Source organism: Pelophylax lessonae (assembly GCF_965119305.1).
Source record: "Pelophylax lessonae genome assembly, chromosome: 3".
Classification (NCBI taxonomy): domain Eukaryota; kingdom Metazoa; phylum Chordata; class Amphibia; order Anura; family Ranidae; genus Pelophylax; species Pelophylax lessonae.
Genome location: NC_138770.1, coordinates 386,820,694 through 386,847,730, shown reverse-complemented (window position 1 = coordinate 386,847,730; position 27,037 = coordinate 386,820,694). Strand labels below are relative to the sequence as shown.

Genomic DNA, 27,037 nt, shown 5'->3' with positions numbered 1-27,037 from the left:
ATTGAGTTGTTTCTTCTTATATATATATATATATATATATATCTATATCTATCTAGTGTCCCCAAAAGCCCTTTTAAGGGCTGGTAATTGAGGATTTTTTTTATTTATATATATACATATATATATATATATATAGTGTCCCCAAAAGCCCTTTTAAGGGCTGGTAAGGTAATAGAGTTTTTTCCTTATATATATATCTATATATATCTATTGTACACTGCAGTTGCCTGCCCGCTGTGTGTGAGAGGCCACAGACCTACCACAGACTGTACTGTGTGCACACCACACTCATTTCGGGTGGCACAGGCACAGTACCTTGCATTTTAAAAAATATTTTTTTTTTCCTCTGTCATAATTGCAGTGAGTGCTGTGTCAGGTCCACAGAGTGCACTGTACCCACTGCAGTGCACTGCCCACCACTGATATATATACGGTGGCACAGCATCTTGTTGCAATAAATTGAAAAAAAAAAATATTTTTTATTATTGCAGTTGCCTGGGCTGCCAGTTACTGTCAGGTCCACAGAGTGTACTGTGCCCACTGCAGTGCCACTGTGTGCCCACCCACCACTGATATATAAGGTGGCACAGCAGCTTGCAAAGTAAAAAAAAATATATATATTTTTTAATTGCAGTTGCCTGGGTGCCAGTGACTGCTGTCAGGTCCACAGAGAGTGTACTGTGCCACTGCCCACCCACCACTGATATATAAAGTGGCACAGCAGCTTGCAAAGTAAAAAAATATATATATATTTTTTAAATTGCAGTTGCCTGGGTGCCAGTGACTGCTGTCAGGTCCACAGAGAGTGTACTGTGCCACTGCCCACCCACCACTGATATATATGCCTGCAAGAGAAAAAGCCAGCCGCAGAGAAGCCGTATTCCTGAAAATATAAGAAAAATGCTGTTTTTTAGGGGTTCTGGACATGCTACAGAGCTGAAACTTGACAGGTACACTTTTTAGACCCCCCAGACACTGAATACAAAAAATGACATGCCTGCCTAAAAAAATGCCCGCTAAATGCCTGCAAGAAAAAAGCCAGCCGCAGAGAAGCCGTATTCCTGAAAATATAAGAAAAATGCTGTTTTTTAGGGGTTCTGGACATGCTACAGAGCTGAAACTTGACAGGTACACTTTTTAGACCCCCCAGACACTAAATACAAAAAATGACATGCCTGCCTAAAAAAATGCCCGATAAATGCCTGCAAGAGAAAAAGCCAGCCGCAGAGAAGCCATATTCCTGAAAATATAAGACAAATGCTGTTTTTTAGGGGTTCTGGACATGCTACAGAGCTGAAACTTCACAGGTACACTTTTTAGACCCCCCAGATGCTAAATCCAAAGAAATTTTTTATTTTTATTTTTTTTTAATTTTTCCAATAATTGGCTCTCTATCAAAAAATTATAATTTTTAAGAACTTTTTTTGCGTGATCCCTCTCCGGCATGCCACAGTCCAGGTGTTAGTCCCCTTGAAACAACTTTTCCATCACTATTGTGGCCAGAAAGAGTCCCTGTGTGTTTTAAAATTCGCCTGCCTATTGAAGTCTATGGCGGTTCGCCCGGTTCGCCGGTTCGCGAACATTTGCCAATGTTCGCGTTCGCCGTTCGCGAACGGCGAATTTTAGGTTCGCGACATCACTACATGTAGCTAAGCCATGCAATTAAGACTCACAGTAACTTGTGGATCTTGTCCCATAATCCGATTTTCAACCACATTAGGGCTGCTGAGTGCTCTAAGGGCTTCATATCACAGTGCTATACCATGCTTTTACAATCTTTGCCTAATCAGCTCCCCTTACGGGTGGTGGAGAAATGGGAGGGTGATGTAGGTAAGATTACAGGCAAACAATGGGAAGAGGCATTTTAATCAGTAGTGACTTTAAATGTGACACAGAGGTTGACCCAATTGTACATCCTACTATGGGTATATTATACTCTTCAGAGACTTCATAAAATGGGTATTCTGCCAGCACCCTCATGTACCAGATGAAAACTGGACCATGGGGACTTGATTCATCTCCTATGGAGATACCCAAAATTACACCCTTATTCGAAAGGGTTGGTGGACACGCTGAATTCAGTGTTTCAGGTATCCCTTCCCCTAGACCCAAAATGCTGTATACTTAGTATGCTGGACAAATTTGAGTTAGTGACCTTTACTAGAAAGGCAATCGCAAGAGCCTTGTCTCAGGCTCGCAAATTAATACTCACACACTGGAAGTCGGATTACCCACCCACTTTGGGGGAATGGATTAAGAATGTTGGCAGTATTTTGAGGTTGGAGAAATATTTTTATCAGCACAGAGGGTGTCTAAACAAATATGAAAAATTATGGACACATTGGTTAGATGTTCCTGGCCTAGCACCCGTGGATCTAGTTAAGGACAGGTCATTAAGAGTTAACACTGGGTGACGATGCAATCTTTTGGTTCTGCATATGTATATATGCATCGATCCTGACAATACAGCTGTATACTTTCTGTGTTCCCACTGAATTTCACACAGCTAGGCACTAGTTGTCTATGACCACCTGAAATGGCTTGAAATTCTTATGACCTGCTTCCAAAGGTTATGTAAGCCAGGGTACATTTCCAGGAAGTGCTACACCACCAGTTTGAGGACATTTTAGGACAGCACAGTCAGCTCCAAATGTGTGCCATGTCCTGCATCCTTTCCAGCTGTCTGCAGAGATTCTCTGTTGCTAGTGAAAAATATATAAAGGCTTTGTCTTAACTAGCTGGTTTCTGTGATTAGGTGGAACCTCCTGTTGTCCGTGTTGCCCAGTGACATTGAAACCTTCCAAATGATAATGGGGACAGGGATGGACTTATAGGCAAATAAATGGTGGCCAGGAACCTGTCACTGCAGTGCAACACAGGCAGCAAATCCATGAAAGGGGGTAAATACACCAGCTGGCAGGGCTGAAGCTGTAAAGCCAGCAATTTTGCCAATCTGATATTGAGCCACTGGGCATAGGGCTCTTAGATAGAGACTGCAAGGCATGGTCTATAGTGCATCTGTTGAAAATGGCCCACACAGATGAGCTCTGGTGACTGGACCAGGGAATAACAAAGCTCCTAACCCATGGAGCGCTATCATCCAGTGAAATAGGATGGCATATGACCTGCTCCTGGTTGACATCCTGCCTTTCAGACATTGTGTCTCTCCCTCAGTTTTATCCCCTGCTAAATCTGGCACCTAAGTATGGTCACATAAATTATCAACCCCTGTTCCCCATCACTGAAGCCAACCTGGCAGTAGGCTGCAGATACAGGAACATCTATGCTAATCAGTTTTCCCTGCCTGTTATTACTTTTTTTATGCTCCCATTGCTGTCCTCCTCAAAATGAAATGCAATTAAGTGCTGCACATCCTCATGTAGCAAGTACCCTGAACAAAATTATAAATGCAACACTTTTGTTTTTGCCCCCATTTTTCATGAGTTGAACTCAAAGATCTAAGACTTTTTCTATGTACACAAAAGGCCTATTTATCTCAATATATCATTCACAAATCTGTCTAAATCTGTGTTAGTGAGCACTTCTACTTTGCAGAGATAATCCATCCACCTCACAGGTGACGCATATCAAGATGCTGATTAGACAGCATGATTATTGTACTGGTGTGCCTTAGGCTGTCCACAATAAAGTATACATCGATCCAGAGCATCCCAAACTTGCTCAATGGGTGACATGTACGGTGAGTATGCTGGCAAGGCAAGAACTGGGATGTTTTCAGCTTCCAGGAATTGTGTACAGATGCTTACAACATGGGGTCAGAGCATTATCATGCTGCAACATGAGGCTATGGTTGTGGATGAATGGCACAACAATGGGCCCCAGGATCTTATCACGGTATCTCTGTGCATTCAAAATGCCATCAATAAAATGCACCTGTGTTCATTGTCCGTAACATACACCTGCCCATACCATTACCGCACCACCACCATGGGCCACTCAATCCACAATGTTGACATCAGCAAACCACTCACCCACACAATGCCATACACGCTGTCTGCCATCTGCCCTGTTCAGTGAAAACAGGGATTAATCCATGAAGAGAACACCTGTCTAAAGTACCAGACAACATTGAATGTGAGAATTTGCCCACTCAAGTCAGTTATGATGACGAACTGCAGTCAGGTCGAGACCCCAATTAGGATGACGAGCATGCGGATGAACTTCCTTCAGACGGTTTCTGACAGTTTGTTGCAGCAGTTCTCCGGGTGGCTGGTCTTAGATAATCTTGGAGGTGAAGATGCTGGATGTGGAGGTCCTGGGCTGGTGTGGTTACACATGGTCTGCGGTTGTGAGGATGTACTGCCAAATTCTCTGAAACCCCTTTGGAGACGAGTTATGGTAGAGAAATGAATGTTCAATTCACAAGCAACAGTTCTGGTGGACATTTATGCAGTCAGCATGCCAATTGCACGCTCCCTCAAAACTTGCAGCATCTGTGGCATTGTGTTGTGTGATTAAACTGCCTATTTTAGAGTGGCCTTTTATTACTGCCAGTCTAAGGCACACCTGTGCAATAATCATGTTGTCTAATCCGCATCTTGATATGCCACACCCTACTGCCAAATAATGCAGCTGACTACTCTGTGTTACTTGGCGGGGCAATTCCAGGGGTAGCTGTGTATGAGGAGGCAAACCATGATGTTTAAGCAGCTGCTGAAGACTTTAATAAACTCTGGTTCTAGGAGACAAAAAAGGAGGATGATGAAAGCTTGGAAAATCACTCTATCACCTCCACCATATGCTCTGGGCATTAAGCACAACCACTGCCAAATTAGAAAGGCACAAGTGACCTGATTCTAGATATTGCACCCTGACCACCACTTTGGACTTGGATACGGATGCTGGTCTACTTCCCAATTTTGATTTGCAGTTATGAAATGTTGTATGTGACGTGCTATATGTGGGGAATATTGTATTTGTGTGAATGGGAAACTGTTGGGCTTTCATGGAAAAGACAGCACTACAATAATATGCAATGCTCCACTCAAACAAAGGGCAACTTTTGTGGTCTTACCAATAACTTTACACTGCTGTTATTATTATTGCTGCGACTTATTAAAAATTTAAAAAAAAAAGGAATAAAAGCTCTACCAAAATTAAAAAGAAATAAAATAGAGCAGAAGGATAAAATTACAAAAAAAAAGAAACATTAAAACAACTCTTAAAATATTACAAGCTAATCTCTTTTGCATGTACAGTATATCTAATAATATAGTAAAGATACTTCTCATTCCCTTTTGGATACAAAAAAGAGGTAATTGTCTTCTTCACTTGTTAGTACAATAAATAATTGTTTGCAGTTATATGGCCTAAGGAAATCCAGTGAATTTGTAGGCTTTTTACAGACCTGCTTAGACTGATAACTGTTAGTGACAAGACCATCTGATTGCACTATTCTAATATATAAGTATTTATCCTTTTTTCTTTTTGTATAAGAAGAAATCCATTGAGTCTTAAAATATAAATCAACTATGACAGGAAAAATCACTAAAGTGAGTATTCAGAAAATAAGAATGTAAGAAGCTTGAAAGAATTTTATACTCTGCTTCAAGCATAAACCCTTGCAGTGATACACAAGAGTAATCTTCGACTAGTATGTCCTAAGGATTAAAGTGAACTTTTCCTTTTCTATCTTCCTCAAAGGCAGAAAACTGAGATTAGTTTATGTTTCATCTAGTCACCCAGCTGTACCTTTTATATGTACAATCAAGCAATGACTGATATTTTCTATCTCATGGATATGACATCCCAAGGCATTAGAAAAAACAGTAAAAAAAAAAAACAGAATAAATAAATAGAATTTTAAACAACTTCATAAAAGTAGTAACAACAAGTCCTTCAGTGAAAGATAACAATTTTTCTTTATAATAATTTCCTAGAGATCTTATATTAGACAATACTCAAAAACAAGGTCAGTCTGCCATAATACCAATTTACTTTATCAGAATAAGATACATTCTTTGCTTAGCTTGGCTGGTTTGTGAGCCGCGCTTTCAGTTTATGCAGAAGAGAGAGAGTATAATAAAAAAAATTAGAAAGAAACAGAAATCAAAGAAAAAGACTGAATAGTGCTACATTACATTGTGTCTCCTTTTAATTAGGAGAAAAAAATGGCACACAAAACATGCAATTTGTTTTCACACACTCCTCATATTAATAAACAGCAGTTTCCAAAATCTGCTGTAAATGATTTTCATGAACATATTTTTCTGTTTAATGCATCAATTTCCTGAGAGGAAATCTTCTTTAGTTAAAGCTGATGTCCAAGTTTACTTTCACTTTAAGTTGTTCATTTCATCCAAGCTGGCCCAAACTAAATATTTAAAGTGAAAGTAAACCTGGACATCTGTTTTATTTTGGATGTCTTGATGTAGTCTGCACCGGTACACCTTATAGCCAGCCAGAAAATAAAACAAACCTAAAAATGCTCTTAAAATGTTCACAAAGTGAACTCTGCAGTTAATCAGTTGATATTTTAGAAGTGTTGTATATGCTGAACAGAGGCAATAAGGGCTTAAGAACCAACTCCAGCCATTTTTATATACATTTTCGATTAATTTGGGAATAGTTAAGACCAATTTCAATTTTTTTGTGGCACTCCAATGAGATATTTCTCCTCACTTCCTGTCTCTATGACAGTGGGACAAGGAACGAGGGAAGTAATTGTCACTGGAACAGGAAAACACAGACAGTAGTATTAATCTAAAAGGGATTCTTATCTTTCCCCACTTTTTCTAAAAACAGTTTTGCTGCAGTCTATGTCTACACCTGCCTAGAAAGAAAATGAGTGGAAATCGCCCAAGTTGGGCTTTTATTGGTTCTCTAATTGTTATCCATACTGGCTGGATACTAAAGGACACAGTGGTATTTGCACACAGTTACTGTTCAAAAGCAAACAAAGTAAAGTGGGAATTCTTGGATATATACTGTAGTCATTGTGTGGCTAAGTCCTCCAGCAGTTAAAATAACCTTATGTACACACATACACGTAAACTAAAATGCATACATATACACAGCATATTATATACTGTATATACAGTATATATACTGTATATATTTATAGTACATATATAGTTTTATAACATCATTTGAGACAATGACTTAAAATAGAATTCCAAACCCTAAAGTTGTTTTCCAATATCTGGGTACACATCTTAGACTGAAAGCACATACAGTATGTGTTACTGCAGATTTGGCAACAATCTAGCACTGCCTGGTGCTCCCTGTTTGACTCCTGACTTTTTCAAAGTTGATATTTGCTTTTGATTTATGCAAAGTATTGTTTTAAAGAGTAAGTGTATTTATACAAAAAGCCCCACACCCCCACCTATTGCCCAACAATTACATTCTGAGATGCTAAGGTTTGCACTGTTAAGCCACCAAAGACTGGAGCACTGTCCTATTGGGTTCTAGAATATATGTGCTGTGCCAAGAATACAAACAAGGCACATTTATGTTGTCTCTACACCCAGTTGCAAAGTCCAACAGTTCAGATGTGCTGAATATGCAGATAGTTCAGTTATAAATAGCACAAGCCATGAGCAGAACTGTAGGCATAGCAGGCTTGCTGGCACTTCTGGTGCACTGTTGCAGATGTCAGTAGAGCAGCAATGAGATTAGTGCATAGTAGGAGCAGGTCAGAGCAGGCCGAGTAGTAACAGTGAGTCTGATAACACAGAAGAGTCAGGCAGAAGTGTAGTCTGTGTAGTCGTCCAATGTAGCTCCCACTTTGGAAATGGATAGTGGCTCCTATTACTAGGTCTTGTGAGAGAGGCTGATCATCTATAGAAATAAGGCAGACAGCTCAGTCTAGTGCATGAGCTTTCAGAGACAAGTGGGAGACCAGAGCCTTATCAATAACATTTCCAGTGGCTCTGGAACGCAAAAAGGCCAGAAGCTCATGAGACCAAGTCCCATTGTGGATAACAGCAGGATCGTTAAGCAATTGTCTTATTGAGGAGATGAAACCAGACATAAAATGGCCTCTTTACAATCACCTGGGATCCTGAAGTTTGCTAGACATGTGAGGCAAGACCAAATCACAAGACCTTTGAGGCCACAATATAAACAAAGTCCCATGGTACAGCAGCATGTATGCTTCTGAGCAAATAAATAAGTAGAACCTAGTTGTATAGGTTTCCCCTCAGACATGAGACTGGAGGTGGAGGAATTTGGTGGCACTGGCCAGTTCCTGAACTTAACAACCTAAATTGCAAAATTCTTGGGCAAACATTTTGAGACTGTAGCAGTTTGCATTTGGTTGCCCACCCCTTCAATTGTATGGCTTGTGATAAGTTCTGACCAGGACTATAGGTAACAGTGCAGATGTGCTGAATGGTGAATCTGATAACACAGGAGGGTCTGCCAGAAATGTAGTCTAGATGAACCGGGTCTCACATATGTAGATTAGAGTCTGAACAGTACAAAGTACAGTACAAAGACAGCAGTGAGGAAAGAGCATGGTCAGTGCAATTCAGGTCATACACGGTAAGAGTAGATACAAGCCGGGTCAAGCAAGAGCACACAAGTAGAGTTGAGGGAATGGTTTGACCTGAGAATGCATTCAGACTGAGCATTGGCTGTTCGTCTGTTCGCAAAACACCCAAATTATCAGGGCATTCAACCGTTTGTTCAGCGTCGACGAAGGCCCACAATGCACTGCACGTCCCACAGTGCATTGGAGGTCCTGATTGGCTGAAGCAATGAAAGTTTTGCCTAATCAGGGCACATAGCACTGTCAAAGCCATGATGGGACACTGTGATGATGCCTCTATCCAATCATGGCTCTTTGCTTTTAGTCCCACCCACACTATAAAATGATTCTTCCCATTGCGGCCACTGTCAGAGCCATGATTGTACACTGTAATGATGACTCTATCCAATAATGGCACATTGCTCTTAGTTCCACCCCACACTATAAAAATATTCTTCCCTTTGCAGCAATTTGCAGAATAATATTGGCATGTAGAAAGAAAGAACAGGGCTCTGTTCAGTGCTACTAGAGAGTTGGTGTGCTATAGTGTGCTATTGTGATTCTATTGTGAGTGTAGAATATCAGTTTAGTTTGAAACTAGTGATAGTGCAGTGTGAGTGTAGTGGGACCGTTGATTTTTACGTTAGTTTCAGTTTAGAGTGAATCCTATGATAGTGCAGTATGAGTGTAGTGGGACCTTTCATTTTTACTTTAGTGTCAGTTTACTGTAAATCTAGTGATAGTATAGTGTGAGAGTAGTGCGACCATTAATTATTACTTTAGTGTCAGTTTATTCAGTGCATTATTGCACATTTAACGCAGTAGATATTAGTGTGTTATTGCAGGTTTACTGTAGTATATTGCAGTGTGTTAGTGCACAATTAACGCAGTTTATTTCAGTGCAGTATATTTTGGTGCGTTAGTGCACGTTTAACGCAGTATATTGCAAAGCAACAGTGCAGTTTTACTGCAGTATGTGTCAGTGGAATGTTTCTGTATAGTGAGTACTCAAGTTAAAGTGCAGCAAACCCCACTTTATATTGATTAAATCGCATCCACGTACACATTTCCCCAACTTGATTACATTTTGTTAATAAGCCCCCCCATCATGTCTGGGAGGCCAACAAGGAGTGTAACCCTGAGGGAGCCAGCAGCATATGTATCCACAGGCAAGGGTGGATGTGGTCCATCCTCAGGCAGGTCATCATTTCCTCTGTTTAGTGATGTTGCCAATGCTATCCAGCAACAGCATGCAGGGAAGTTGGTGGACTGGCCTACTAAACAATTCTCATCCTCCATCACCCGGGATGGGTACGCAGTCAACCACAGCTGCTAGAGTGGCCTATTCTTCCTCCTTGTCCACCACCAACACCCAAAGCCCATTTTTCCACCATTGTTTGACTGGGGCATATAATTTAAATTTTTGACAGCAAGGCTAATTCTTGCTTTCATTAAGTGTACCTTTATAGGGTTACTGTGTGAAGGCACCACCAACACCCAAAGCCCAATTTTTCCACACCTGTTACTTCTCTCCAAAGTCTGCAAAAGAGACACCAGAATGTATCCAAGAAATATCTAATCTTGATCCTAGTGCACTACATTACGGCCTCATCATACAGACTGCCTCCCCAAGCCATTGTTTACAAAATAAAGAAACCTTGTAGGGAAAATGTTTTGTTATGTTTTATAAATGTCATTATTGCTGCAGCAGATTCGATACACAGTACAGATGTGCCACTTAACAGGCAGACTAAAGGGGACCCCCCCAGGCACTAATTTTTACCCTTCTCCCACCCGGCCAAAGCATATAAATGGCTGGGTAAATGTCCTTTAGAAGGAGGGAGATGGCGTGGTCGTGTGCATGCGCAGTTGCATGGTCTCAGTGTGCCTGTGTCCCATGGACACAGTGCAACACTGCTCAGCAGGAGGGCTCTGTGATTGGCCCTCATGATCACATGATGGATGTGTCCAATCACACAGTAAGGAGAAAGAGAGTGGATCTGTGCTGCCAGCTGGGGATCAGTGAGTATTGAGCTGTTTTCTGCTTTTTACTCACTGATAACCCAATTAGTGTCCCCAAAATAGTGTCACCAATATAGTGTCCCAAACACAGTAAAAACATCTGTTGCACACCTGTCTAGGTAAAATAATCTGTTACAGTGAACATCTGGCACATCTGTCTGTGATCATCTGCCGCGTCTGTCCCTGATCATCTGCCACATCTGTCCCTGATCATCTGCCACATCTGTCCTTGATCATTTGCCACATCTGTCCGTGATCATCTGGCACACATCATCTGCCACATATGTTCGTGATCATCTGCCACATCTGTCTATGATAATCTGCCACATCTGTCTGTGATCTGCACCATCTGTCCCAGTCAACATCTGCCACATCTGTTCCAGTCAACACCTGCTATATACCAGTGATCAACATCTGTCACAGGGCCTTCAAAAATGTGATAGGTACTCATAAAATGAAATGTGTAATTTATGCCTTTAGAACTCCTGATGGTGCTACTTGGATGCTGGACCTCTGTATGAGACCAGGCTGTGAAAAAGTCTCACACATGTGGTATTGCCATACTTAGGAGGAGCAGCAGAATATATTTTGGGGTGTAATTGCAAGTTTATCTATGCCATGTGTAAGAAATAACTTGTTAATATGACAATTTTGTGGAAAAAAATCTTCATTACCCAAACTATTGTGGGCAAAAAAATTGCTTCTTGCTAAATACCTTGGACTGTCCTTTTACAAAAATAGGTAATTTGGGGGGCATATGTAATGTCCTGACATTAAAGGGCCTCAAGAAATGAGATCGGTAGTCAATACATCAGGATTTATAAATTTTCAATGATACGTAGCCTAGCTTGTAGACTCTATATCTTTCACACAAACCTATTATCATACACTTATCAGGATTTTTTTTACCAAAGACATGTAGCAGAATACATTTGTCAGGTCACCTGTGGCCAGGTGACAACTGCACCCTGTTGGAGGCAGGGGCACAGCGCAAGGTAGTGAACCCGATAGCAGACTGCTGCGGATGGACCGGAACGTGAGCCCAAGATTCCCCAGGGCGTGGAGTCTAAGACCCAGCAGGTGTTCACCAGAGCCTCTAGTGGTGAGGATGGACTTGGCTGCATCTGGACCCAGATCACGGCCCCTGGGGTCCCCCAGGTCATGCTCCGTAGGGAGAGAAGGGAAGCAGTCACTCAGGACACACGGAATGGTGATGGGTAAGCTGAGGTCGGGGGTAACAGGCAGACCAGGGTAACCAAGGGACAGGCCAAAGGTCAGGGTAACAGGCAAACAGGAATAGTCAGAGACAAGCCAAAGTCGGTAAACAGAAAAGTAGATCAAGCACACGGCAAACAGGAAACAGGAAACAAACACTGTTGAACAGCAAATCAGACCTGCAGTGCACTGGTTAATATAGACTTCCTGTGATGACCTGGGGTGGGGCAGGAACAGGAAGGAGAGGTGATAAAAAGGATCCAGAAGTGCAGTCTGACCTCTAATACAGACATGAAGAGACAGGTAAGCTTGCCAAACACTATTCCAAGTCCATGACAACATTCTGGCCTAAATTTACAACACAATTAGATTTTATTGGATTTTTATTGGATTTCTTTTGAAAGTAGAAAGTAGAAAATATTGTTTTTTTTTTCAAATTTTCGCTCTTTTTTCCCTTATATCACAAAAAATAAAAAAACCCAGTCGTGAATATCTTTGAAAGAAAGCTCTATTTGTGTTAACAAACAGATAAAAAATTAATTTGGGTACAGTATAGCATGACTGAGTAATTGTCACTCAAAGTGCGAGAGCACTGAAAGCTGAAAATTGGTCTGGGAAGGAAGGGGGTGAAAGTGCCCAGTATTGAGGTCTTTAAAGACATTGTTCATTTTTATTGTTAATTCTCGTTTTTATGGTTTCACTTTAAACATCAGTAAATCAACACTACACATTTAAAAACTTTGTGTTCATTGATAAATGTCCCCCAGGGCAGTACCTGGACCCTCATATTTTTTGTATGCTCAATTACTTGCATATAAGTCATCAAAATGGGCACTTTTGATTTTTTTCAGTTCGGGTCCCATAGACTTCAATAGGGTTTATTATTCGGTTTCTAAATGTTTTTGAACATTTGCGATGTTCAAAAGTTCTGGCGCAAACCGAACCAGTGGTTATTTGGCCCATCTCTACACCCAAGGTAGAATCCGCTATTCTGATTATTGTGTATTGTACACTATAGCGTCACACATATATTTACAAATGAGATATTGCGGAGGGGAATATTTGTCACTATTTTGTTTTAGTGCTGGTATATTTAGATATTAGTTCTGTCTTCCCCATCCAGGGAGGCAAGGATTTGTTCCAGCTGCTTAGGCTTTATTCATTATAACAAGTGCAGGTCTTTTGATAAAATAGTATTACTTTGATTAATATAGAAAAACAAGGCAAAAGCCAAGTCAGTATTTATTTTCAATTAGATATGACAAAGATCAAAAAATCTAATAAAACCAAAAGATTTTAAGTAACAAAATCAAGATGAACTTTTTTTTATTGCCAAAAGAATGTTGTTATTTTTTAAGCATTTCAATTATATTAGTGAGGCTTTTTATGAATATAATGGTTTTTAAAGGACTGTATAATGCTATTAATCATTTAGGTTTGGTTCTCTGTGTGTACACAATACAAAGCTATAACATAAAGCATATCATACTGTTTTTATTATTTTGATTTTCATTTTAAATATGTACACTTGAGACACACATGTTATTTAACACAATTAACCTGGACAATTGTAATTATATTTTAAATCTTTGTGGAACAAGAGACACTCAGAATTGCATTTAGCACACAGAATGAGATTTATGGGAATGTATGCTTTTATATCATTATAAAAATAGATTATAGTGCAGTTTATATTATCTAAGTTAAACCAGGAAAACAGTTAGGTCCAAAACAAAATTGGGTTTATTGGTTTTAGCCTTCCATAATAATTAGATAAATAAATTATGTTTGCAATATTTAATCATGTCAAGTTAGGCCTACCACTTTCATACCTGTCTTTTTTGGATGTATCATCTGTAATTGAAGTACAGTGAGTTAAGTCTGAAAAATAGTATAACCTGATCACCAGTAGGGATGATCGAACTTTTCAAAAGTTCGGTTCGGCCAGAACATCCGAACTTCCCGAAAGTTCAGCCCGGATTTCAGAACCCCATTGAAATCAATGGGACCCGAACTTCGGTAATCAAAAAACACCATTTTGAAGCCCTAAAACCCAATAAATGCCCCTAAAAAGTGCCTAGGGTTCTGGGTCATGCCCCAGAGACTATTAATCACACAAAAAAAGTTCTTAAAAATTGTCATTTTTGATAGAGAGCCAATTATTGAAAAAAAAAAAAAAAAAATAACAATTTCTTTGGATTTAGTGTCTGGGGGGTCTAAAAAGTGTACCTGTGGAGTTTCAGCTCTGTAGCATGTCCAGAACCATAAAAAAAAAAGATTGTTTGTATTAGGTCACTTATAGAACAGGGATATGACTCCGCTATTTTCACACCTTGCCGATTTAGTAGCAAGCGTTTTTTTGGGGGACTTTGGAGGCAGGCACATCTGAACTTCTGTGTAGGGGTATATATACATACACCCATGTCTGTGTATATATACACATACACATATATAGGTGTGAAAATAGCAGAAATCTATGCTTGCGCTAATTCACACTAATATGGCTTCTCTCCTATAACACCTATATATGTGTATGTGTAAAATACATATAAGTGTGTGTGTATATATAACCCTATACAGAAGTTCAGATGTTTTGCCTGTCTCCAAAGACCCCAAAAAATGCCCAAAAAAAGCCTGCAAGAACACACCTGGGCATTTTTTTTTGGCGCAGGCATTTTTTGGGCATTTTTTTGGGGGTCTTTGGAGGCAGGCAAAACATCTGAACTTCTGTATAGGGTTATATATACACACACACTTATATGTATTTTTACACATACACATATATAGGTGTGATAGGAGCGGAGCCATATTAGTGTGAATTAGCGCAAGCATAGATTTCTGCTATTTTCACACCTATATATGTGTATGTGTATATATACATACATGGGTGTATATACCCCTACACAGAAGTTCAGATGTTATGCCTGCCTCCAAAGACGCCCAAAAAATGCCCAAAAAAATGCCCAGGTGTGTTTTTGCAGCTGGCGTTTTTTTTTTTGCCCATTTTTTTGGGTATAGTATGTATATATACACCTACACAGATGTTCAAATGTCATGCCTGACTCCAAATATCTCATCAAAAAAGCCCTATAAATGCCTGCAGCAAAAAGAATGCTCACAGGTGAGAAGCCATATTAGTTCACTGAATGTGACACAAGAGAAACTATCTTTTCTCTATAGCGGTCACCCTGATATGGAAGGGTTTTGTCACCCTGCCATAGCAGTCACAGTCAGATAACCCTACACTACACTACGGTCCCCTTACACTTAACACTTTCCCTACAGAAACTGAATAATTAAAGCTAACTATAGTGGAAAATAGCACCCTAACTACACTAGATATCCCTTTCCTCACACTAAAAATTGCTAAATGACACTTTGTAACAGAAGTCACATAACTGCTTCCACTCTCTTCCATGTCCTTGTATAACAATGCTAGGAATTTGGCGGGGGCTATCTTATATACTGGGGGGCGTATTCACTAATGATTGGCCTATGGACCCCCTAGTCACTCCAATCACATTCCTAGCATTCTCCTGCCCCGTCAATTGGCTTTTACTGATGGTTCTGGTCCAATCACGGGCTTTTAAAGCCCATTTCCTGAACCATTGCATTTTGGTTGGTTCTGGTTGCCGAATTCCGAACTTTTTCAGCAAAAAGTTTGGAATTCGGCCGAACCTCGAACAGCCAATGTTCGGGTCGATCATCCCTAATCACCAGTGCTATGTTGGACATTTCACTGTGTATATAAATAGAGGAAAAATTTTGGACAGTTCTGGAACAGTATTTTTTCCTGGGCCATCCTTTGTTTGTCTGGCTGTTCAAACTCTTCTATGCACACCTTATCTTAGATTGGGGTGGTTGCAATTTGTATCTAGCTTGCTCACTTGAATTGGCATGGGGGAACATTGGTTGACTTCAGCTTCCATTGTGCTCTTGCTGAGCTTCTAATGTGCCCCGTGAGCCTTAAAGGAGGAAAGGGCTACCTCCAGGCATACCTGCCTCTTAAGGCTAAGTTCACTTTTGTATAAAAAAAATAATGAATGCACACATTTTTTGCAGAAAGAAATGTGCCTTTATCAATTTCTTTCCCCCAGGAGCCTGCAAAATGTTGCACCCATGATTAGTTGATCATGTGTACATAGTCAGGCTCCTGCAGACACTTAATCCAGCTTTCTGACCTATAGCTTCATATGGTCTTTTTGTTAGAAAGCTGGTGGGAAGTGTCAATGAACTATGAGGGCGCTCATCAGTGCCCTCTTAGTTCATTGAGAACTTCAAGCTATCTTCCATGGTGGAAGACAGGGCTTGTAGTTTCTTTATTCACAGATCACTGTGAATAAATGCTGTGGCTGTTGGGGCAGAGTCCCACATAGCCTTGCCAATTTTGAAATGTGACAGCGGGTGCAGGGGGAAGAACCACCGCCTGCTGTCACATGGGGACAGCATTAAAAACAGAGGCTTTGGTTGCCTGCATTTACAAATATATGTGAAAGCTGCAATGTAACATTTAACATGCTCTAAAAGAAAATTTAGACTTTAAGTTATCCACTGCTATATATGTTTCAATATGGAGAGTCCTAAATGTTTCAAACCATTCACGTACTGTATATTTGTAAGTGTGGGAAAATAAATTTTTTTTGCAGGCTAGCTGATAAGTGTAAACAGGGGGTGTGATCTTGCGCTTATGGTAAATGGTGAAAATATAAATAATGTGCTAGTATAAATAATGTGCTAGTATATATATGTGTTTGCAGCTGCTGCTGAGCGATAAAGTGCTAGTGCCTTTAAAGTGATAAATGAACAACAGGTGATCAGCACTGCTACTTTAAGATATAAATTCACAGTGCAAATGGTATATGTGCAAAGTAATCAATAATAGTCCAGTAATCAATGACAATCAGTGGATACTACAAATCAACTCCTTGTGCAATGGTGAATAAATAATACACTTAGTAAATACATATAAAATGTAAAAAGTGCATAAAAAATCCTTAAGTGCAAAAATCAAAACAGTCCTTAAGTGCAGATAATCAAAGTGCTGTAGTGCTCCTCTTTCTTGAATTACAGTGCTGGTGCTCCCCCTTGTGGTTCCCTACTTACCACAGGCAGATGATAACCAGCGTTGAATTGTATACAATCTCTTGATATATATCCAGAGATCCTAATAGGAGCAGCCTTATGAATAACAATGCTGGTAGAAATCCTTAGTGCCAGTAATTCACAAATCCAGAGTGCCCTCATACTGCGATTGGCTGAAGCGCCCCGCGTCACGTACGACGTCATTTCCGGCAAGTGGAGCGCACGCTGCGAGAGCAGCTAACCACCGAGCCGTGTTCTGTACATTTTACTTGTCGTTTTGTAAGTAGGTTTCTTTACTTTAATAAACATTATGTATACGTACGTCACCATGGATGGCTTTATCTTTTATGAGGGCACCCTGCATTTGTGAATTACTGGCACTAAGAATATCTCCCAGCATTGTTATTCATAAGGCTGCTCCTATTAGGATCTCGGGATATATATCAAGAGATTGTATGCAGTTCAACACTGGTTATACATCTGCCTGTGGTAAGTAGGGAACCATAAGGGGGAGCACCAGCACTGTAATTCAAGAAACAGGAGCACTACAGCACTTTGATTATCTGCACTTAAGGACTGTTTTGATTTTTGCACTTAAGGATTTTTTATGCACTTTTTACATTTTTTATGTCTTTACTAAGTGTATTATTTATTCACCATTGCACAAGGAGTTGATTTGTAGTATCCACTGATTGTCATTGATTACTGGATTATTATTGATTACTTTGCACATATACCATTTGCACTGTGAATTTATATCTTAAAGTAGCAGCGCTGATCACCTGTTGTTCATTTAGCTGATAAGTGTGCTGAGAGAATGTTTGTTTGTGCAATGTCATGTCCTAATTTTAAATCAAAATACTTTTTAAAAGAGCAAGAGTATCATATCATTTTTTTAATAGTTATGCAGAACATCACCAGCTCTGCACTAAATCAATGTGCCTGAAGAAATACACTAATTCTTCATTTTTCTTTCTTTTAAAAGCAAACATATTAAATGCAAAACTATAATTAAAAGTGCACTTCAACATACATTTTAATTCCGTTATTGCCTCTTAGGAATATATACTTAGTTTCAGTTTGTTTGATAGCTAGATTAGACAAATTAGGAAAACATGATTTGATGATTAATTTGGGACATAAAAACAGCCTCTATATTAATTTGTTCAGTGTGAACATACCTTTTGCTTTATCAAAACAATTTCAGTTTTTTAGTAATCCTTGTCAGCTTTTTATTTGTGCATGGGTGTTCAAAATGATCATCTTCTATGAAATTGTATATGGGTGTGCAAAAATGTTCATAATACAAGATTACTTGTATTAGGGAAAATCTCTAATGCAAAAAATGCATGTCTACGCTCTGGACCTGAATTACTAAAAATGTGCGCCTTTGTAGGTGCCTGCTGCTGCGGTGTTTCTCTCTCCTCTCCCCCCATGCTGTATCAGTGTAAGGAGAGGAGAGAAAGACACTGCAGCATTGCCAGTTGGCATGATCCCGAGTAGCACTACAGTGCCATCACAGTGCCCCTACAGTGCCATCAGTGCCCCTACAGTGCATTCAGTGCCCCTACAATGCCATCAGTGCAACTACAGTGCTTCCACAGTGCCATCAGTGTTCCTACAGTGCCAAAAGCACCACTACAGTGTTCTACAGTGCCATCGGTGCCCCTGCGGTGCCATCAGTGCCACTACAGTGCCATTAGTGTCATTACAGTTCCATCAGTGCCACTACATTGTTTATTAATGCAATATGGTGCCACTACAGTGCTCATTAGTGCCATACCTGCCACTACAGTGCTCATTAGTGCCCCTACATTGCTCATCAGTGCCACTACCATGCTCATCTGTGCCACTACACTGCTCATCAGTGCCACTGCACTGCTCACGAGTGTCCTACGGTGCCACTACAGTGCTCATCAGTGCCACTATAGTGCTCATCAGTGCCACTGCACTGCTCATCAGTGCCCTACAGTGCTCATCAGTGAGGACTTATCAGTGCTCATCAGTGTCCTAAAGTGCCATCAGTGTCCTACACTGCAATCAGTGAGTGCTCATCAGTGCCATTAAAGTGATCATAAGTGCCACATTAGTGCTCAGCAGTGCTTAATAGTGAGTGCACATCAGTGCCACCTATTAGTGGATCCTCATCAGTGCCCGTCAGTGCTGTGAAAATGTGTAAAAAAAGTGTTAAAATGTGTTTTCATTTTCTTTCCACATTTTTCAAAAACTTGTGGAAAAAAATGACATGTTCAAAAGACTAAGAGCAGGTCCACACTAGCGCGACTTGTCAGACGACTTGTCAGCCTGACAAGTCGCGCTCCCTCGCGGTCCATTGACTGCTACAGGACCCGTTCTAATAGGAGCGACACAAGTCGCTCCGACTTAGAAAAAGGGTCCTGTACTACTTCGGGGCGACCTCGGAGCGACTTGCATAGACTTCCATTATGTGAAGTCCCTGCAAGTCGCTCCGAAGTCGTGGTGCATGGTAATGCACAAGTCGCCCCCGAAGTAGTAAGGAGTCATGTCGCCTTAGTGTGAACCGACTCTCATTATGCCTTTTAAAATATACATTGGGGTGTTTGCTTTGCAATTTCACGTGACCTCATGTGACATCAGAAGGGGCGGTGCCACTGGGTGACATAGCCAGGTGGCCCCGTCCCTTGCCTGTATAAGAGCTGTCAAAATGGAGAGAAGGCATTTGGTGGGATGCCTCTCAAGAGGCGTAAGCATTTTTTTTCCAGGTCCAGCAAGGGGTCGTGACCCAAAGCACCCTCCCTATGTTGAGGACAAGTGGCCTGGTATGGTTCAGGAGGGGGAGGGGCACTCGGTCAACCCCCCCCCCCCTTTCCTGGCCTGCCAGGCTGCATGCTCAGATAAGGTTCTGGTATAGATTTTTGGGGGGTGGTTTTTTTATTTTGGTGGGGAGTTCCCCTTAAAATCTATACCAGACTCAAATGGTCTCATAGATTTTGGGGGGGACCCACACCGTTTTTATTTTTAATTCTGCCATAGGGTTTCCCTTAACACCGGTAATACAGGGCACTTTCTACCCCTTTCTGCCCAGACCAATTTTCAGCTTTCAGAGCTCATTGACATCTATGGGAAATTTTGGTCAGCTTGAAGTGGCACTGCTTCTGGTCTTTAACATCAGCATCTATAGGAAATCTTGGTCAGCTTGACATGGAACTGCTCCCGAACCATAAGTGAGAGGGAAACCAAACTTGGGGAGCACCGAGAGGGGACTACAACATATCCATACATTTTAAAATTGGGGTATGCCTGTACACTACACTGACTGCACTAAACTGACTGAGCACACTATCCACTAACTACCTGCCTAATCTCCATTGTCACACACTATACATGGCTGCCATGTAAGCAGCAGCCTTATATAGTGTGGGACGTGGACTTAGCCCTTGAGCCATGATTGGTCAAAGGCACTCTGCCTTTCGCCAATCATGGCTCTCACAGTACATTGTGCTGCGATTGGCCAAAGCATACAGGTCAGGTGCATTATTTGGCCAATCATCAGCAATCAATACACTGCAAAAGCACAGTGCATTATGGGGCGCTCATCGGCAGGCGAATTATCCACTGAGTGCCCCATTGGACTTTGTCCTCTTATACATTGGACTTTTGTGTTGCAATACCTTTTATATGTGATGTTGTTTCATTTTAATATTACGTTATTTTTATTTTATTGCGTGACTTGTTTTTGTTTAATTTACTTGTGTAATTGTTTGATATAACAATTATTTTGCTGTGTATGGTATCTCAGCGTGGAGTTGCTGCTTTGCTTCTTCATTTTCTATTTTCATTGAATTTTGATAGCACAGTTTATTTTAGTTTTTTTATACTTCTTGAAGCTTGTTGAAAGTCTCAGGACTAGGAGATGACAGACCAATGTCAGCCTAATACCAATACGATGTAAGGTATTTGAGGGAACGGTAAGGGCATCTATTTAAAGTGTGTCTGTGATAAAGGTATCATATTGTAGGTGATAACCAACATTAATTTTTGAAAGACTATTCTTGTCATACCAACCTGTCATCCTTCTATGAAGAACTAAGTATTTGGATGGTGAAGGTCCAGTGGACATAGTTTTTCTAAATTTTGCCAAGGCATTTGATACTGTACATCATAATTTTTTATTCTTTAAAATAAGGTCTGTTGGAGCTGGTGAAATTGTATGTACATGGATAGGAAACTGGTTACACAAACAGGTCCAAAGAGTAGTGATAAATGATTCACTCAATGAATGGTATAATGATTTGAGTAGTGCGTCTCGGGGTTCATGTTTAGGACTAATGTTTTTCAATTTGTTTATTAATAATATAGAGATTGCAATCAAGAGCCAAATTTCAGTGTTTGCTAATGGATATAGCACATTTACAGACATATGGGGTTGGGCAGCGACGTGACAGATATGGTTCAATATTGAGAAAGGATATGCACTTGTATACCAAAATACAAATGCAATATACACATTAGAAGGAGCTCCTCTGGGAGAATCAATGATGGATTAGGATCTGAGGGTACTTGTAGATCACAGACTTGGCAATAGATTAAAATGTCCCAGCCACAGCTAACAAAGCTAGCATTAAAAAGGGCATACATTCAAATTAATAATTCTACCCCTTTACAAAACAGTGGTTCAGTGAAAAGTAACAAAAGTAATAAGAGGAATGAAGGACCTCAGCCACTAGGATTGGTTACATAGATTACAGTTTTTTCCCTGGAAAAGAGGCTCTTAAGAGGGGATATTATTATATTGTACAAATATATCAAAGGTGACTCCAGTAACTGTAATAAATAGTTTTCTCTAAGGTCCCTGAAGAGGACATGTGGCCAGGATTTGAACATGGAAGAAATGAGGTTTAAGATTGTGGAAAAGGTCATTTACTGTTCGAGAAGGTAAAATGTGAAACTTCCTCCCCCAGGAAGTGGTACTAGCTGAGAGTATGGACAACTTTACATAACTTTTAGATGAGGCAGAATATACAGTGCTACGGGCATTGTTAGAGAATAAAAATCACACACACACATGCACACACACACACACACACACACAAACACCTTGAACTGAATGGACCTGTGCATTTTCTTCAGCCCTACAAACTATACATTATATATTGTATACAGTATGCAACTATGTAATAGAAGGTCACACCTAAGCAATATGTTCAATTTGTATCACATCAGACTAGCCCTTGCACCACACAATTGATGGTCGAGTTAAGGAGATTGTACAGTCAGATTGTATAGTGTATGGATACTTTTCAGCACAGAAGTGCTACGTAAAACACTAAAGGGAAATGGACCCTCAGTTGCAAATACTATGATAGGTGGCCAAGACTAGGGATGATCGAAAGGTTCTGGTCGACCATCGGTTCGACCCGAACATTGGCTGTTCGAGGTTTGGCCGAATTTAGAACTTTTTGCCCAAAAAGTTCGGAATTCGGCAACCAGAACCGACCAAAATGCAATGGTTCAGGAAATGGGCTTTAAAAGCCCGTGATTGGACCAGAACCATCAGTAAAAGCCAATTGAGGGGGCAGGAGAATTCTAGGAATGTGATTGGAGTGACTAGGGGGTCCATAGTCCAATCATTAGTGAATATGCCCCCCAGTATATAAGATAGCCCCCGCCAATTTCCTAGCATTCTTATACCGGACATGGAAGAGAGTGGAATGCTGTTCTGTTACTTCTGTTACAAAGTGTCATTTAGCAATTTTTAGTGTGAGGAAAGGGATATGTAGTGTAGTTAGGGTGCTATTTTCCACTATAGTTAGCTTTAATTTATTCAGTTTCTGTAGGGAAAGTGTTAACTGTAAGGGGACCGTAGTGTAGTGTAGGGTTAACTGACTGTGACTTCTATGGAAGGGTGACAAAACCCTTCCATAGCAGGGTGACCGCTATAGAGAAAAGATCTTTTCTCTTGTGTCACTTTCAGAGCAGGGATATGGCTCCGCTCCTGTCAGCATTCTTTTTGCTGCAGGCGTTGCTAGTGCTTTTTTGAGGACATGTTTGGAGTCAGGCATGACATCTGAACATGTCTATAGGGGTATATATACACACACATGTCTGTATATATACACCTGCACATATATAGGTGTGAAAGGAGCAGAATACTATACAAAGAGTAAAATACATATAAGTGTGTGTGTATATATATACCCCTATACAGAAGTTCAGATGTTTTGCCTGCCTCCAAAGAACCCAAACAAATGCCCAAAAAAACGCCTGCAAGAACAAACCTGGACATTTTTTTTTGGCGCTGGCATTTTTTTTTGCATTTTTTTGGGTTCTTTGGAGGCAGGCAAAACATCTGAACTTCTGTATAGGGGTATATATACACACACACTGATATGTATTTTACGCTTACACATATATAGGTGTGTTGGAAGCGGAGCCATATTAGTGCAAATTATTTCATTAGCAAAAGTATAGAGTTCTGCTACTTTCACACCTATATATGTGTATGGGTATATATACATATAAGTGTGTATGTATATATACCCCTACACAGAAGTTCTGATGTTTTGCCTGCCTCCAATAACCCCCAAAAAATGCTTAATACTAAACCGGTGTGAAAAGAGCGGAGCCATATCCCTGTTCTATAAGTGACAAAATACAAACAATCTCTTTTTTTATGGTTCTGGACATGCTACATAGCTGAAACTTCACAGGTACACTTTTTAGATCCCCCAGACACTAAATCCAAAGATTTTTTTTTTTTTTCAATAATTGGCTCTCTATCAAAAATGTCAATTTTTAAGAACTTTTTTTTGTGTGATTAATAGTCCCTGGGGCATGACCCAGAACCCTAGGCACTTTTTAGGGGCATTTATTGGGTTTTAGGGCTTCAAAATGGTGTTTTTTGATTACTGAAGTTCGGGTCCCATTGATTTCAATGGGGTTCTGAAATCCGGGCCGAACTTTCGGGAAGTTCGGATGTTCTGGCCGAACCGAACTTTTGAAAAGTTCGATCATCCCTAGCCAAGACCTGTAAAGTCATGGGCAGACATCTTTTCTGTTACAGAAAGGTATGGAAAACTCTTAGATGGCTTAATTCTGTTGAATTTACTATCAGTTTAGAGTGAGTTGGCCCTTTAAACCTTAAAATGTTTGTTAATCCTGACAATTATTTTTTTAAATATTTGATCTCTTTTGGTCTGTTAAATATGGCCATTGAAAACATTTTGTAATATCTATTTAATTAGTGAAGATATACAGGCCATGTTGATTCTGCCAGAAACCTGCCCTGTGCATTCTGCAGTGTTGTTTTAAGCAGTGTTATTAGCCCAACTCAGTTCTCTATGGTTTGCTACAGAATTGTGTTCTGTAGTCCAGACACATTTTCTTTTCTAATGTGACAACACTGCTCCTCCATAGATACAGGCCAGTGAGTGAACAGTGCAATTCTTGGACAGGAAGCATCATCTTAGCTGGATAACCAGACACTGCTCTAAGAATACCTTACTTCATGTACAAAAAAATCAAAATTATAGTAAAAACATTTTGTATACTTAGATACTTACATGGGATTAGTGTTGAGCGAACACGGACTGTATTATTCCTGTTCGTACCGAATAATTGGATTTTTGTTACCCAAACACGGAGCCGAAAACTTTACTGTATGTTCGGGTTTAAAATCCGTGTTCGGTCATTTTATTTCCTGTTTTGTATGTAATGGCGCGCTTTTAATGGCAGGCTTTCAACAGCCAATCAACAAGTGTTTAACTGGTGTGCGCCACCACAGCCATGCCTACTAATGTATTAGTAGCTGTGATTGGCCATCTGAAGCATGTGACCATGTCTTTATAGGTTCGAGAGCCCCAGCACGCCGCGTCATTCTGCTGTAGTTTAGGGACAGAGCACACATCATACGTGCTGGCTGCTGATTAGGGACAGACAGTGATTCTGTGAAAAATTGTGTCCGAAAAGAATGCAGGGACAGTTTGGAGTGCAGGCAGGGAAAGTTATTAGAGCATTTTAGGGCGAGGCTGGAGATTAGGCAGGGTCAGTCTTCTACATCGATTTTGCTGTGTGGGGGGTGGTGCAGTGAACGATCTTATTGAGCATATTAGGGACAGGCTGGAGATTAGGCAGGGACAGTCTACATCGATTTTGCTGTGTGGGGGGTGGTGCAGTGAACAATCTTTTTGCCCTCACTTGAGCCCACTGAGGAGGAGGAGGAGGAGGGAGAAAAAAAATCTATTTTTATCAGTCTGTTGTGTGCAGCGTTCAGCTATATTTCACTACAGATTGCTGTTCTAATCTGCTATTAAAAAATTAATTTAAAGGGGAATTTTTTTAAGAGCACTTGCCATGCTCTTAACTACATTTTGCTGCCATTTGCAGCACTCTAGCCCTTTCCATTGGTGTTTTAGAGCCATTTTAGTGCCTGAAAGTTCAGGTCCCCATTGACTTCAATGTGGTTCGGTGTCCGGGTAAAGTTCGGAAAAAGTCCGGGACACGGACCCGGACTTTTTTTTCAAGTTCGGCGGAACCCGCCGAACACGGACATCCAGGTGTCCGCTCAACTCTACATGGGATCTTAGCTATGATAGGTAAATTGCCCTAGTTTAACCTTCCTAGCGGTATTCCCGAGCGTGACTCGGGGTTAGATTTTAGAGCCAAAAGCGGTAACCCCGAGCCACACTCGGGGTAGCGCTAGGAAGATCGCTGGATCCTGGTAGAGGTTTTACTTACCTTTTCTCCGGGATCCAGCGAAGAATGCGGGCGGTATGCCGCGGCGGAGCTTCCTCCCGATCGTCTGCGAGCCCCGGCTTCCGTCTCCGGCGACGTGACGGCAAATTCAAATGTAAAACACACCAAACACACTGATACCATTCAAAATAAAAAAAAAATCACATTACATTTACCCCCAGTGCCTTTTCCTGCAGTTTTACTGTACTTTTTATGTAAATATATGTATGTATATATATATATATATATATATATACACAGTATATATATATATATATATATATATATATATACAGTATGTATATATATATATATATATATATATACATAATTCTTGTGAATGAGCAGCCCAAACCAACTGTATACAGTATATATATATATATATATATATATATATATATATATATATATATATATATATATGTATACATAAAGAGTTAAGAGTTTTTTTTGGAAACAGACATATTATTTTATTTACACAACTTGTAACTCAAAGCAGCAGAATGGTATATTGGCTGAAGTATGTAGGCCCTTTTCAGCCGGCACAGTAGCAGCCATGAGTTCCAATCATTCTTAATTATTCTTATATGTTTAAATGAATTGGCTATGAACAGCTCATCTTCTGTTATCTCTCCCTGTTGTCTTTGAGGTAATAGTTATGTTTTGTTGTAAAATATTAACAACTTGCAGACCACCAACAGTACATTTACTCCCCCAGGCTCATCAACGTATCTGTAAGTTGCGGTGCACATGCCTACTGCGCGCACCCCCTGGAGTGTGCAGAAGGCGATCTGCAACTGCTGTGTTCACCAGACACAGCGGATTGTGGTGCTCGGTATTAGGCCATTGTGACTAGCCCAGATACCATGTGATCACTATGTGATTACATGTCACATTTTAAACAATAGTCACGAATGGAATCCATTAAAGACATTGTGGTTTACCTGGACCAATAACAGTGTACTATGTGATAGCTGTAAACCAATCACAGAATCACAAAGTAAATAATGAGTCATGAATAAAAGCCATTCAAGACAGTTCAAACGATTGCTGTTACAGTAAGTAACTTTAGAAAGTGAATTTTTTTTTTTTTTTAATGTATTCATTTTTTTTTACCATACTGTCACCAGTCAGTAAAAAATTAAATGTTGATAAAATAAACTTACATGATCCATTAGCTCACGAACCATTCCATTCCATTGTTGAGTGGCATCATCCTTAACTCCATATTTGCCATCTTCCACCAACCGAATTTCATATTTAAATCCAAGAATTTCAGATAATTTTTGAAGTAAGTCAATGCAATAGCCTTCAAATCTCTCCTTTCCATAAAGTGGTTTATCAGATTTCTTGAACATCACATAAGGTTCTTCCTGTTAAAAGAAATGTGTTTTCATTAATTTAGTAATATTATTCTGAACTTTGTTACTTCAATAACGCATTCTGAAACCCAACGTTTCCTTAGAAAGGCGTAAACAAAAGAATTCCAGTGAATGTAAACCTGTGTTGTAT

The 27,037-nt window shown here is 40.1% G+C and overlaps 1 protein-coding gene across 2 annotated transcripts in view; it reads right to left on the bottom strand.

Annotated features, from left to right (window-relative positions):
* GRIK2 (glutamate ionotropic receptor kainate type subunit 2) overlaps nucleotides 1-27,037 on the bottom strand; it is a 994,545-nt gene that overhangs the window by 295,017 nt on the left and 672,491 nt on the right. For both annotated transcript variants that reach the window (XM_082249558.1, XM_082249559.1), the window contains exon 10: nucleotides 26,692-26,898. In XM_082249558.1, coding sequence (XP_082105684.1) covers nucleotides 26,692-26,898 — 207 coding nt within the window. The remainder of the gene's footprint in view (nucleotides 1-26,691; nucleotides 26,899-27,037) is intronic.